A 16,085-nucleotide genomic window follows, 5' to 3' on the forward strand; every position below is an offset into this window, starting at 1 on the left:
CTGAGATGTACTTATTCTTCCACCTTTTGGGATGGAAGAAGATGTGCATCTTGATATCGTTAATTTGAGCTAATATAACTTAGGTGATATCGCCAAGCTATATCAGCTCAAAATGCCAATTCCCTGAAATATTTTTTGTCATTACCTTTGCAAGATCCATCATTCATGGCACCTCCTGGCTGATAATTAATCCAGTGGCTTGCCTGACCTCTGCTCAGAACTTTTAGCACAGACTGAAGTGAAGATTGCATGGCCTTGGAATATCCTATGATATGGCGAGGTTCACTTCTCCTTAAGTGGAATGTGAATGCCTACTGAATTTGCCTGAAGTTTACTGTACAGTGTTTTCCAATCAACAGACTGCAGGCCACCTCTAGCCCACCAGATGATTTCTACTAGTCTGCTGCCAACCCTGGAAAATTTTAATATGGGTAAAAAATTATTTCAATTCTATATTAATATAAAAGAAAATTTTCTGCATAGTTTTTAACTTTCTTATTTAACTTTCCGTTATTTAAAAATATAACGGAATTATTTGTTCATTGTTGATTTTTTTTTTTTTTTTTCCCTGAGCCCCATCTACAAAGCTAATGTTTGCTTATGAATAATATCTAGACAGATTATTGAATAACCCTACTGTATAGTGTAGTTTGACAGCTAAGTATCATTGGCTACCACTTTTTTGAGGTCTCTGCAAGAGAGCCTATGGGTTAATTTGTCTCTGGCCATGACTTTCACCCGGTATGACAACATACCGGGTGTGCGTCTGCTTCATGGTCTCTTTACTTACTTGATTTTTAGCTTTATGAGTGTGGAGTTATTGGAGGACCAGGTCTAGCCTGCCAACATAACAAGCTTCCTGGTTGAAACTCTGTCCTTGGTTATTGAAACTATCCTCTGCTTCTGGAGCATTGTGGCCACCAAAGGAGGCTGCATTGAATAGCTGTTGCTCTGAAATTAAGCAGTTGATAAAGAAACTTTGTGGCTGTCCTGCAATTAGTTTGAAACTTTTTTTAAGACCCTTTTGCATTCTTTTAACCTTGCTTACATCTACCTATTTCTTAGATCAACAAGTGGAACACCGACTATTTTTATGGCCTGTAAGCAAGTCATAAAAAATTTATTTAAAAACTTCTGAAGAATTACAGATCAATCTTAGGTTAAGAAACACTAAACTGGGATTTTGGCATACTTGTTTTAACTGGCTTATATCAGTGTAGTACCTCATGTCATTGTTGTGGTGTCAAGTTTGTGTGTGTTGTCACTTCAGATACATTACTCTGGATTCATGCTAACCATTTTATGCTGATTGTTCTAAACACGTAAGGAAACAGCAGGAAGATAGTATTCAAATCGACCTGCAATTATTTTAACCTCATAAATCAGTTTTTCATGTTGGATTTTAACAAAATTGATTATACTTATATATATTGAAACAAAGTTGATAATTTGAAATATTGTGCAGTACAATTTTAATTAAACAGTGGGGGATATTCCTCCCTCCCTCCCTCTGCCCTTGAATAAAAATTGAAATGGTATGTTAAAAAGGATGTGAATAGATCATTTGAATGAAAATAAGCGAGCAACTGAATCAGTTTCTGATTTTAATACAACGGTATACTGGGTTACACCATCTTTCCATAGTTCTCTGTTAACGATTGGCAAGGGATATAAAAGAATAGGTTTCAGATTTTTATTCAAGGGAATATTTCCTGATGAATACTACTTCCTCCATTACGTATTTATGTTATCAGTAAAATGAAATTATTACATTAAAAAATCCTTAATTTTTTATGATATAGTAATATACAAACGGGAGATATACAGGAACTCCCCGACTTACGTAATACTCAGCTTACGGAATTTGACTTTACGTAGGTTTTTGACGTTCAGTGCAAACTTAAAAAATTCTTGCAAATGTGTAATTCGTTCCAAGTCCTTGGAAGTTGAAAATTTTGCTATATTACTAAGCTATTTAACTTAGTAATAAAGGTGATATTTATAATGTAAATTGCAGTATCCTTTCATCATTATCATACGTTCCCATTATAAGAATCAATTTTGAACGCCTTTGTGGTATTTTTCTAAAGCACGTTTCTGGAGGTCACAACCAAAAAAACAATTTGCACTTTCCGATTTGTTGGGCTTTTCTGTTAGTTCATCTAATTATAAACGGGTAGTAAGGTCGATCTTGTTGCATTTGTGATAATACCGACTACAATTGAGTGGGTTTTTACCATATTATGATGAAATGAAATCTTCACTGAAATTTTCCATAATATACTTCTCTCTTCATTCCTATTTACGTATTACGATGATGAAGGGAAAGTGACCAACGAAAAGTGCATGTGGTTGTAGTGCCAGGAAATGAAACAAAATTCATTTAGAAATGAAGATGAAAATGATTAAGAAGTATGAAGCAGGACAAAGTTTGTCATCTATTGCAAGGAAATTAGGTCTCGCAGCTTCAACAGTGAATACTATTTTAAAGGACAGTGCGCGTATAAAAGAACATGTCAAAAGATCAACAGTGATTACAAAACAGCGTTCGGGTGCTATATCAAAGATGGAATAGCTGTAATAATATGGATGGAAAATCAGATTCAGAAGCTAGTGCTCCTGAGTCTAATGACCATTCAAGCAAAAGCAACAAGTATTTATAAAAATATTAAGGATGAATATGGTGAACCCCAACCAAGTTTGTGGCAAGCAACGAGTGGTTTAATAGGTTCAAGTGTCGCGCTGGTTTCCACAATGTTAAAGTATGCGGTGAAGTCACCAGTGCAAATTTTGCAGCTGCAGAGAAATTTTGTGATGTGTGGGGGGAAAAAATTATTGATGAAGGAGGCTATTCAATGCAGCAAATTTTCAACATTGACGAGACGCTCTGTATTGGAAAAAAATGCCGGATCGAACACACATTTCCAAAGAGGAAAATACAATGCCAGGTTTCAAGGCATCAAAAGATAGGGCTATGCTCTTGCTTGGGACTAATGCGGCGGGAGATTACAGATTAAAACCACTGTGTACCATTTTGGAAATCCTCGTGCATTAAGGGCATCGATAAAGCCACCCTACCCATGCATTTCTGATCGAACCAGAGAGCACGGATAACAATATCTCTCTTTGAGGATTGGTTTAAATGCTGCTTCATGCCAGAGGTTGAAAAATATTGTAACGACAACAATGTTCCTTTCACAGTTTTGCTTCTAGCTTCTATTGGATAATGTTCCTGGACAATACACATCTAGATGATTTCAATTTGAATGTGAGAGTCATATTGCTACCACCAAACATGACTTCACTCATCTAACCTATGTATCAGGGTGTTATTTCAAATTTAAAAGCAAACTATTTTTGCACAGCATTTGCTCAGGCATTGTCTGCATTAGACGATGAGAAAAATTTTACGTTGAGAGACTTGTAAATCCTACAATATTTACCAAGCCATCTTAAACATTAATAAGGCCTGGTCGGAAATTACTAAAAGTTTAAATGGCACATGGAAGAAAATATGCCCACGGCACTTAAAAGGTTACGAAGCATTTGAAAAAGACGAATCATATGAAGAGGTTACAGATAAGACTGTAATGATTGCAGAGCTACTTCAGTTGGAGGTTGATGCCAAAGACGTGGAGGAGTTAATAGAGGAAGAAGAGATGGAATTATCTAACGAATAACATTGACTTGCAGGCAGCAATAGTGAAAGAAGAAAATGCTGATGAAGCTCAAAATGAACCAAATTAGCACCGAGATGCTTCATTGCCAGAGAGATGGCAGTGGCATTTCCTGAAATTGCAACGGCAATGGCAAAGTTTGAGAAAATGGATCCTGACAGCGAACAATTCTTACAGGTTAACAGAGGGATGAATGATATGTTTGCTTGCTACAAAAAAATCTACAATGAAAAGAAAAAAGCGGCCGATCCCACCTAAATCTCCACATTCATCAACTTCTTAAGCAGCGTACTTATCAGCTGAAGATGTCGATTCTGTCAACGATGATCGAGAGGTAAAACTTACCGACATTATGCCTGTCTCCTCTCTTTTTTTGTAATTTTTCCTGCGCATGAGATGAAAAATTTAATAAAAATAAAAATTATTCTATTTACATGTTCATCGAACAATTCTTTTTTGATTCAGTCAATTCAGTGAGCACAGTTGCGAGTGCTGCACAAGCATGGGGAAAATTCCCCACTTACGTAGTGTTCTGCGGAATGCAACCCTTACGTAAGTCGGGGAGTTCCTGTACTATTATTACCAGATTTAATTCACAGTTCCTTATCAAATCAATTTAAATTCATTTTGAATAGTCCGAATACTCCTCTTTATCATTTGTTAACTCATTGCACGCATATATGTGTGTTCATATTGCATGACATTTTGTACATCTGACATAATGTATTTGAAGTGACTCCAGTCCAAGCTAGACATTGCAAAGGTGATGTAAGCACATTAATACACCCTAGTGAAAGCAGGTATGCCAGAATCTCTATCAGTGATGAAGCTGCATTTAATTGATATCAATTTGAAAGTTTTATAGAAAAAATAAATTAATAAAATTAATAGGTCAAACAACTAGATGTGAGGTAGGAATTAAGTTTTCAAATCACACATAATTTTAAAATATATATTATATGTGTGTAGTTAATTATACAAAATTGCTCTTCTGGTCTGTACTTCCCAGGTGTTTGCACTGTCCACTCACCCATATGGTTGTCGTGTGATTCAGAGGATCTTGGAGCATTGCACACCTGAACAAACTGCTCCCATCTTAGAGGAACTACATCAACATACCGAGCAACTGGTACAAGATCAGTATGGCAACTATGTTGTACAGCATGTATTAGAACATGGATGCATGGAAGACAAAAGCAAAATTGTTTCTGTTGTTCGTGGAAAAGTTCTTCAGCTATCTCAGCATAAATTTGCCAGGTAAATTTATATTAGTATGCATTGATAATTAATCAGGATTAGTTTATTAGCAGTAGGCTAACCATTGTTCGTGGGTTTTAACCTTACTACTTAAACCAGGAAATCATCCAACAGGTTTTCATAGGGTGACTTTTATCATTCTTTGGTTTAAACATGGATTTATCTTCCTATTGCATTTCACCCAGTATTATAAAGCTAGCCTGAGATCTGACACTGGGCCACATGGGTAAGATAAAATTTTATGTTTTTTAGGTTTAAAATTTTTTGTGAGCCTGCAATATTTATCCTTGGTGAATTTCATTTTTATTTTAAAAATAAGTACATGAACCAAAAGCACTGGTGTTTTTGCAGCAGATTTTATCAGCTGCCTTATGAAAATTTCAGTCAAATGGTCAAGTACTGGTATATAGTCTTCACTGCAGATCCTATCCTGAAACCTGTGATTTTATGTTATTGGCAAGCCTTCCTGATTGCCTGATACATATTAGAAAATATGTACAGAATAAATGTTGAACCATAAGACATTTGCCACTTTCTTTGCTAGTTATAAGTAATATGGCTAGTTATAAGTAATATGGCTATGTGCACTTAAAATGTTACAATTAATATAATAGTTATCAATATTAGCTAGTGGCAGCTGACAGTGTAAGTACCAGCTGCTGCTATTGAAAAATAAAAATAAATCTCTTTTGTATTTTTAATTTATTACTGATTTGCATTGCTTTCCTGTTTACAATCAATATTATGAATGATTAAATGTTATATAACATAGTCTGTCATATGTTGAAGTCAAGAGAACAGAGCAACATGCCACTCTAAAATTGGTTCTCTTTGCTTACATATAGCAAATAACCCATGCATGTGCATATAAGTGATTTAGATCTTTACTTCCAGCCTAAGAATGATTAAATAAGCCACAGCAGCATGATTGACTCTATTTACTACTCTACTGGGATTTTGTTAATATTATTCCTAGTGAATAAGATAAGAAAAAGGAGAGGGATTAGACATATCTCTCTAGGGCCCCGGCAACAAGTAGATTTCAGCGATCTGTATAGTGCTTTCAAAATATATTTTTCATATCAGGTTCTACCCTCTTTTGTTATAATCAACAGGCAAAAGTTACTTTTCTGTGTTTTTTTTTTTTTTTTTTTTTTTTTTTCCCACGTAACCACAAACTCAACTAACGTTCCTTGGTCACTGGTGAGCATTGATCCTACCTCCATGTGGTGAGGCTAGAAACCTGAGCAGACAAATTAATCCCAAGGACTAGAGAGCAGCAGGAATGTGTCTTTCCACCTTTATAACTGACAAGCTCTCGACTGGACATCAAAAATTGCCCATGACATGACATGGTTATGGTCAGTTTTTGATGTCTCTAACCAAGAGATAATGCATTTTTAGCATTGAATATTCCAGTATTTCTCATTCTGCACTCACTTCCATACCAATCTGAGTAATTTATTTTATTTTATTTTTTGTTATTTGGGGTTTTTTTTTTTTTTTTTTTTTTTTTTTTTTAAGGAGCATTAGCAACTAAGGCCTTTCCCGCATCCTCCGTATTTGGTGGTCATGGGCTCGAACCCCGATCTAATCAAGAAGCGTATGCTACACACTGCCACTCCTGGCTACGGAGGTGCCACCAATCTGAGTAAATTCCCTTTCAGACATGCATTTAATTGCTGCAAGTTCACCAGAAACAGTAAAGTGACCTAAACCTGGCAGCCTCCAGATAGAGAATAGTCAACCAAACACATTCTGAAAGGTTGCTAAAGGCAGCAACCTTTGGCAATTGCCTGATAAAAGTTACTCCCCATGCTACTCTAAACACCTCCAAGGGAGTGATGTGATAATGGGATCTATTAATTATCAAAGGAGGATATTGTCCAAGATCTGCAAGAACAAAAAGTTATTCAAGCAAAGAGGAGCAATATTCTCACATTTTGTGCTACAAACTTGCCACCAAAGTAGTGAAAGCAGAATATCTCCATTGCTGTATCTGCCCAGATATCCCAAACCTCATTAGGTGCTACAAGTGTCAAAAATATGACCACTCCCCAAGTTTATATCGAGGTAAGACAATGTGTCATACTTGCAAATCCAAGGAGAATAATCAATCTGATTGCACATTCCAAATCCCTTCACTGCCCAAAACATGAAAACTGTGGAAGGGGGGGGATGACGACGATCCAGAAATATAAAGCAGAAAAGAAACATACTCAGAAGAAAGAAAACAAATAATCCAAAAATTATCAAAGTATATGTGTCATAATTGCTCTATATTTTCAGTTATTTGGTGTCCAAATAGATATATCAGTTCCTCTGGACACATCCACTCTAACTAGGTACATGCGAGCAATCATTCCATTTAATGCTCCTCGAAAGACAGTAAATTCAAAAGTAACAGAATCCACCAAAACTGCAGCCATAACATTTTATGCAGTTTGATATCACTCTTTTTCATTCAATTTATTAAATGAATATTTGCAAGCTCTTTGGTGGGGTGGGGAAAGTCCAGAAAATACACATTTTTAATAGCCAGTATTGCATAATTGAACAAAACTGTAGGTGGGGACAGAATCAGAATCTGGGAAATCATATCTATATCCTGATTGTTAAAGTTGGTGGAGTGGAGTCGGAGTGGATGAAATTATAAAGTATGATAAAACATCTAAAATTTAATTTGTTCATTCATTCATAATGTTTTGTTCATTCTCATTGCTCCATGCAGCAATGCAGAATGTGAGCATGTTTTTAGTCTTCTCAAAAAGAACAGCATAGCAAGCTGATCATCCATATATGTATTTGAATTTGTATGCCCTTACTTCTTAAGCTATCTCAGGGCTTTCTGTGTTTATTTATTTTCAGTTTTATATGGCTGGAGAATGTCTGTCTGGATTACTTGGTGATAGATCTTATTAATAATCTTGTCATCAAACTGGGTTGTCTTTACTTTTGTGACCATATTCCTAAGGCCTGACATAGCTGAGTGATCAGGGGCAAGAATGCAGTAGCATACACTCTTTGAATGATCATATTCATGATTTATTGTAACCTCCTCTGGCCTGGTTGTTGTGCCAGAGTATAAACAATATTTTATGATGTGTTTCATTTGTAAGAAACTGAAAAATTGATAACAACAACAAATGGAATTCTTTCGTTAAGCATTTACTTCAAACACACCTCTTTGCAAATTATTGGTGATTCTTTTAAGTGCTCACATTAAGACATTAGGTCAGGAAACATATCTTGCCTTTTTATTATGTTCTAATGCTACAAGTATGCAATTGTGGATGTGTCATGCTATTCTTATTCATGGTACTAAGTATCTATAGTACTTAGTATGTGTGGTTTGAAGGTTAAGAAGATGAAAGATACTTGTTGACATTTGATGTGAATTTCTGTATATTGTAATTTGCAGGAAATAGGTGTGAAGGGAGGTTGTTTCAGAAAACAAGTTGAAGGAATAAATGAGGAAGAAGAAAAGTTAGTTCTTTGAGTTTGATGTTGGATTGTAAAAGGATGCTGACTGGTAGTGGCATGTGTGTACTGGTTAGGAAGAGAGAGAGAAGAAATTATAAAGCCAATTAAGAAGAACAGTGTCTATAGGAAGAGGCGTGCAGCAGAAACAGCAGATCTACGAAACAGAGTGGAGAGACTTTGTAAGAAATGGTCATTAATTAAACTAACTGCCCTCTTTTCAGTGGAGTCTAGAACCCTGGGAGGGAGAGGGAGGTAATGTTGCACAGCTCCATATGTGGGAACAGTATTCCATGGTTTGGGGGATTTGAGATTTGTACAGAGTGAGTGACTGTTTAGAAGAAAAGTAATGCCAAGAGTGAAATATAACACTGAGTTTTTTTAGATACAGATGCAGAGGAGGCAGTATTTGTGATGTGCTTATGCTGAGAGAGAGAGAGAGCACTTCGAAGTCTGAGTGTCAGAGAAGATAAGCATAGAAACAGAAGAATCCTCTGTGGGGTATAGAATCCCAAATTTTAGATTTTATACAGGAGCATTTCACTGCCAATACTATCGCCATATTCGTAGTAGTGAGACAAGGCTGAGTTTTAGAAGAGGATTGAAATTAACTAAGTTATCTTTGCTCCATTGGAGAATTACCTGAGACCAACATTTAAGGAATTAATGGTGGATATTTAATATGATTAAGCTGTTTGCGTAAGACAAGGTTTCTCAAACTTAGGAAACCTTAGTAAATCCAGGGTTACTAACAGTCCCACCATTGTGACAGTGCAAGCAAAAGAGGGCAGTTAGGTTAATTAATGACCATTTCTTACATAGTCTCTCCACTCTGTCTCATAGATCTGCTGTTTCTGTTGTTGCTGAGTAACTGGACTTCGCCAAAATTTGGTCCTCTTGACTCATGTGTCACCTGAATATCAATTCTATGAGTGTAGGACTCCCAGGTAGCATGCCCTGCTTTTATACCTGAGGGAATGTCTTTGATAGTCTGAAGAACAAGGGTGTAAGTACGGTGTTTAAATAATTGTGGAAATTGTAAATTCATCTAATATAATCTATGTGGCCATATGGTTAGTATGTCATGTTATATTTTCCCCAGTACTTGAATTTGAAGGTGAAATTATGCAAGGCAATTTTTTCACATCTTCTTCAAGTTATATAGTTCCCTCAGGAGTGTTGTGGCCCACCAACAAATTCCTCCAACTGCATCAATCATCTGCTATACGAGTGGCATCACAAAATGTCACATCGAAAAGTTCACTGATCTCATCCTTCACATGCATTCATGAAAATTTCTCTGAGGAGGGAAGCGTTTCCAGTAATACTCAGCCCAACTTTTTTGTTTGTACAGAATGTTGGAAAATCTTATGTAGCCCTCCCCAACTGCAAGATCAATTTAGAAATAGTAGAGAATTTTAAAATATTAAAAGTAAGGTCAAAAGTGAGAAATATGTAATTAAAATAACAATTCTGTGTAATTAAGTACCACAATAAAACATTACTATAATATGCCATTACAATTACTTCAGAAGTGGTATAGAAAGTACCAGAAAACATCTGAGAATAATCTGTAATCAAAAGACAGATTACATTCTACACAGGTTTGCAGTGCTTATTTTCTCACTAATTTCCATTTATTGATTTACCTGTACACCATGCTGCTAAAAGAACACCTGAGATGTTTTGCATCTATTAATTTCAAAATAAAAAATACTTAGATATAAAATTAGAAACATCAGTCTCTTATTTTTCATTTTTCAGTTTAAAAGTCTTAAATTTCAAATATGTGCTTGCAAATATATTTCTGCTTATTTTGTATATAAATATTAAAAAATTTAAAAAATAAATATTTAATACTGTTATAAGCTACTTCTGTTTTCAGGTTATTTCAAATTTGGCATGGGAAATTTGAAACTATATTGAAAACCACTCATTCCTTCAAAAATCAGCTAGAAAATGTTTTGAACTATACAAAGAAGAAAAGTAACTAGGGAGGGGGGGGGGGGGCATTTGATTACGAGGATTTGAAAATTAAAGAATTGAAAGATTTTTCCCTTGAGAAAATTGACCAAACACTTGAATATTTTTTGTTAGAATGATCTTCTTCATGATCATGCAACAAAAGTTAAGCGCGAAGTTAAAGACATAACTAAATGCTGCGACACAATTTTATCTGAAAAGATACGGTAGGTAATGGTTTGGTTTGCTCACAAAAAAAAAAACACAAACAACTCTGGGTTCATTCTTTATTTGTACAACTGAAAAATAGTGTAACTTCAATAAACTTTACTTAACCTCACATTGTACAACATATTAAAATAAAAAATGTCTAATAAAATAATTTTCTCATTTTTCAGTTCATCCATTTTTTACTATGTACAAGTACATAATAAACATTACTATATATGTAGATACACCAGAGACAACTCTTAAAGAAAAACTACGGTAGTAGTGTGAAAGGCATAATTTCATCTGTATCTCATATTGTGCTCATCCCTCACAAGTTGCCCGTGTATTGCACTACCTCGAATAAGTAATGCATCACTAATAGAGAAGACTATTGTTACTTATTCTCAGTGGGTGGCACCACCCAGACAGCACTGTTTCAAAGCTAGTTGGCTTTTCATTGGTGGGTGGGCAGATACCCTGGTATTGCAAGTGAAGCGTTACTTATTCGAGGTAGTGTAATACATAGGCAACTCATTGTGAAGAATGAACACAATATGAGATATAGATGAAATCACATTACTACCATAGTTTTTCTTTAAGAGTTGTCTATGGTGTATCTACACTGATATTATATAGATATAGAATCTTAAAATATTATGCCTAGTTGCATTTAGTCTTATTTAAATAAACATTACCAAAATTGTGGTCTCCGTTTTAAGTGTAATTTTCTGGAACCAGTTATCCTCAGATAACGAGGATCCCCTGTATAAGGAAACATAGAGTCAATACTTGCCCAGTAGCACACCACTGTTAAAGCAAATAGCTGAATAGTTCAAAAGATGATGGCAGGTCTCCTGACTAGTTCTCACATGCAATTTCTGTACAAAAACCTTAATTTTGTACAGAAATTGCCTTAAACTTTTAAGTCTAAAAAATTTTAGACTTAAAGCCATTGGTTAATGGTTAACAAAGGAATGTTATTTTTGAAGGTCACCTTTCAAGTGACCTGCCACCATCACCAGGTTAAACCAACGCCACCAATAGATAAAGCCCTATCACTGTGTGTTTGGCTACATCACTGCACAGAATTGAGAAAAGTGAAAGCAACAGTTGAATGTAAATCTACTTTATTTTCTGTGCATAATGGAAAGCTAATGTATGTTGCAAGGGTCAATACAAAAATAAATAAATAAATAAAAAAATTACACTTTTGATACTTCAGTGAGTGTGAAATTTTTTTTTTAAATCATAACATTCTGAAAAAAATTAAGACAGCACATTTTATAGTTAATTGTTTTATTACATTTTGAATGTTTTACATGTAATTTGTAATCCAACTAATGTATACATACATTTATTCATTAAATCTAATAATTTGATTACTATAGTTGAACAAAAATTATTTTACTTTAAATTTAGCTCTCTCTTTTTTTTTTGGCCGACCGGGCTAGCCATAAAGTGCCTGCCTGGCAACCCAAAGGTCATGGGTTCGAATCCCGCCTCAAGCTCGGATCAGAGTACTGCAAAAACCTTGGGAGGTGCACTATGGCCACAGAAGCCGATGCGCCAACAACTACCAAAAAAAAAAAAAAAAAACTCTTTTTCAATGTTTGAAGTTTGTTTATGTGTTGCTTTTAATACATAATTTTTCTTTTTAAAAATATTGATAATGGTATTAATTAGCAACTTTAAAATTATTTCTCCAAAATTATCATTTTTGCAAACATCATTCAAAGAAAATTCAACAGTTTTGAAGAAATTTGAATTTGTTCTCTAGGGCTTTTAACGATATAATATTTTTGAAATAATATATAACAACGTACAGCAACAGTAATTATGTTTGATTCAGGGTATAACAGTCATATATCCATGTTTTGAATTAGTTCATATTGGCCACCAGTAGGTAATGGTTTGCTCACTGTTAAAATAAGTTTGCATTCCTCACAGCTATATCTTTTGATAACAACATATGCAGCATGTCCAGCAAGATAAACTAAGAGTTGCATGTAATCTTTTTCTTTTATTAAACGCTTTCTGTGATGGTAATGTGAGAAAACAATATGAATGTATTAGCCTCCGTTCCTGCTTCAACAAGACTTTTCTGAAATGCATTTGTGCTGACATTAATTGCAAAGTTGCCAAACGTGTTTGATTTTTAAAGTTAAAGATAATACAGAACATATTCTTAATTTCATTTCATTCTCAAACTTGCCATAAAGACAAATGATATACTGAACCAGATAATTGTCTGTAATGACCAAATCTTTCCTCTAAGGTGTCTGTTTGAAATTTTCCTGTAAGAAAATAACTCATGTTTAATTCTGGAAAAACAATTTTGTAATTTCAAGTAATGTGTAAATTATATGCTTCAAAGCAATGTGTCTCTCTCTTATTAAAAAACCTGTACTAATGTTAGACTAGTAGTTCCCATCTATCTGACCAATCAATAAATTTATTTAGAAAAATAACATTTTCATGATTTTTAATTAAGGGATCTTGGCAATGGTTTTTTAATCTTTGTCCCTTTAAGGGCATTTTCATATTCACTAAATACCACTGCAGGAAGGATTGCCTCCTCAATGGTTCTTGTTCATTGCCTCCTCAATGTACCATACTGGTCCAGTGCGGGTTGGCAGATCAACTGTATTTAGCAGTCGGGGGCTTGAACCCTGGTCAACTCAAAGAGCATGTGCTGCTGCACTCCCACTCCTGACCATTCAATTGTGGAGGTCTACTATATACCACTATGTTAAAACAATTCTAATGAAATCGACGGTAGATTTCTTTTTGGACCTAAAAGAATAAGGCTATTAATGACACGTTCATTGAAAATCTGCATAACAAGTTTTATACTTTTTCTCTCCACACTTGAGGGATTCAAAGCCTTCAATGTTAAGTTGTAACCACATTTCAAAGATTTTTCAGTTTCCATGGAATGCAATGCTTTTAGGCAAGATAGTTAAGCTGTACAAAGATGTTCTGCATCTTCAAAAGATGGATAATAAATTTTTTTATCAAATTGATGCTGATTTAACTAGTTATTGCTAATACATTTCAAAATATGAACTGCATCTAAAACAAAAAAGGGGGATGTTCCAGCAATCAATGACTCCAGTGAGTCATTGATTGCTGGAACAAGTTGCCCTTGCAGGTAGTTGAGACTGACAGTTTAAATAAATTCAAAGGATGTGAAGGATCAACGGGATAGGATAAACAATAGTCAACTGTGGAGGATTTGTAAATAGTGAATACATTTTCTATTAATTGAATTGTTATCGGTTAGAATTGCTACAACATTAAAACCAATTTTTTTCGAAACAGAATGTAATTTTTTTTTTTTCTCGTATAAAATTTAAATGACATCTCAGATTATTATTTGACAAAAAGCTTTGAATCATAAATACATAAGCACTTGTAGATGCATCAGTACTATCAAAAGAATTCCCCAGTATGCTTCCACCTTTGTAATCAATATAAAGTTTCAGACGAATTTCACTGATCATTAAACTAATTTTGCATTCTGAAGAATTTAAAAAGGCCAATTTCTGTTTATCATACACCAGAAAATTATTCTCTCACTAGTCATCTGGAATTTTTGCATTTAGAGAAGAGCAGAGCCTACGAATAGTACTTGGATAAGGGAGAAGTAGGAATGCAGAATGCTGTAGAAATTTGTAGGCATGTGGAGATATCGAAAACACTAAAAATGAAAATATTAATACTTCGGTGGAATATCTGTATGCATTCTTTTCACATTGTAACAAATGCAGTTATTCGCACATGAATTTAAACACTGATGCTCTCTTGCTATTAATGTCTCCTTCAATTGAATTCAGTAAACTACAAGCAGCGTTTAAAATAAAAGAAATATCATTAACATCACTGCTGTCGGCTATTATTGGTATCTGTTCTAAGATGTCAGTAATCTGATCAAAATTATTCACCTTCATAGGAAGTTCTAGTGACTTTGACTTGCCTAAATTATTAATTTCAGCACTCTGTACAAATACTGACAACATCAAATCTTCACTAATCACGACTGAATAGGCAATGGAAGGTGCTGGTTGAAATATTAAATATAAAAACACAAAAATTTGTTTTGTTTTTTGAAATGACTTGCCAGCATTCAGGTATTGTATGTCTATTCGGGCGCTCTGTTAGTTGTGGGAAAGTGTGAAATTCTCAAGCCTTTTCATAATCATATTTACTCTTAATACAATTTCTAAGGCCTTCCAAAAATTTTTTTTTTTTTTCCCTTCTAATCTTCGCTTCTTCTTTTCAGGACTGTCTCTTGTAAATGCCTGTGAAGACAAATAGTTTGGAAATCGTGATGGAACAGCTCCATGAATTAATTTTGGATATTTGAAATCTATAGCAATTCTCATTTTTCCCCCATTAAATTCAGATGTTGTTTAATTATCTAGGATGGCTCCAAGTGAATTTTGCATACATGTAACAATATGAAATGTCGAACTTGATTATAACGAGCACAGAAATAACGAGATCATGGCTGTAACGAGCAAAAAGCCATAATGATTTTAATTTACACGTATTCACGTATAATTGCTCACTGTTATAACGCGCGTACTACATGGATATACCGAACAAATTTTGGTAACTATGCAAACGTTCTTAATTACTCGGGTAGTCTAAAAAACCCAATTCTTGGAATAGACTAAAATGGAAAGGGCGACTTAGAGCTTTATGATTTATAGATTGTCTTGTGACTACCAAATACGGAGGATGTGGAAAGGTCAGGGAATGACCACCGCATATCCCCGGAGCGATATGGCCTTAGTTGCTAATGCTCCTAAAAAAAACCCAAATAACAAAAAAAAAAAAAAAAAACAGATCGTCTTGTATTCACTGCACCATAAATTTATTTCGGGACTTCTAGGAACGCTGCATGCCTTTTGGGATTTCTAGGAACTTTGTACGCAGATCACTTCATCATTTTAAAGTAAAATCAGTTAGAAACGAACCTTTCCTTCGGAAACATGTCTACTAACAAAAGAACCACCAAATACGGAGGATTCGGAAAGGTCAGGGAATGACCACCGCATATTCCCAGAGCAATATGGCCTTAGTTGCTAATGCTCCTAAAAACCAAATAACAAACAAACAAAAGAAAGTGTCTCGATTCGTGAAAAGTTGAAATTATTCGCGAGTTAGAACGTGATCCAAAAAATGTTGAAGCGTGTAAAAACTTTACTTTGTCCTCTTCAAGTGTATCAACATTGTGGAAGAATAAAGATGTTTAAATATCAGCACAGGAAAAGAACAGAACTGGGGGGGAAAAAATTTTTTTTAGAAAGTACAAACGTTGAGGAAGCATTGCTTCAATGGTTCACCGCACAGAAGTGCTGGATTTTCAATAGATTATCTTGAATGCTCAAGCGGAAAAATTTGCTGAACAATTTGGACGAGAAGAGTTTGTGTGCAACAACGGTTGGCTAGGTCAATTTAAAAACAAACATAACATCGTTTATGTAAAAATTA

The 16,085-nt window shown here is 34.7% G+C and overlaps 1 protein-coding gene across 1 annotated transcript in view; it reads left to right on the forward strand.

The window, feature by feature from the left end:
* The window catches only part of pum (pumilio), a 415,697-nt gene that overhangs the window by 373,701 nt on the left and 25,911 nt on the right, over positions 1 to 16,085 (forward strand). Inside the window, exon 17 of the mRNA XM_090386283.1 lies at positions 4,687 to 4,934. Coding sequence (XP_090242409.1) covers positions 4,687 to 4,934 — 248 coding nt within the window. The remainder of the gene's footprint in view (positions 1 to 4,686; positions 4,935 to 16,085) is intronic.

Source organism: Mastigoproctus giganteus, chromosome 12 (assembly GCF_048544385.1).
Source record: "Mastigoproctus giganteus isolate SK-2022 chromosome 12, ASM4854438v1, whole genome shotgun sequence".
Taxonomy (NCBI): domain Eukaryota; kingdom Metazoa; phylum Arthropoda; class Arachnida; order Uropygi; family Thelyphonidae; genus Mastigoproctus; species Mastigoproctus giganteus.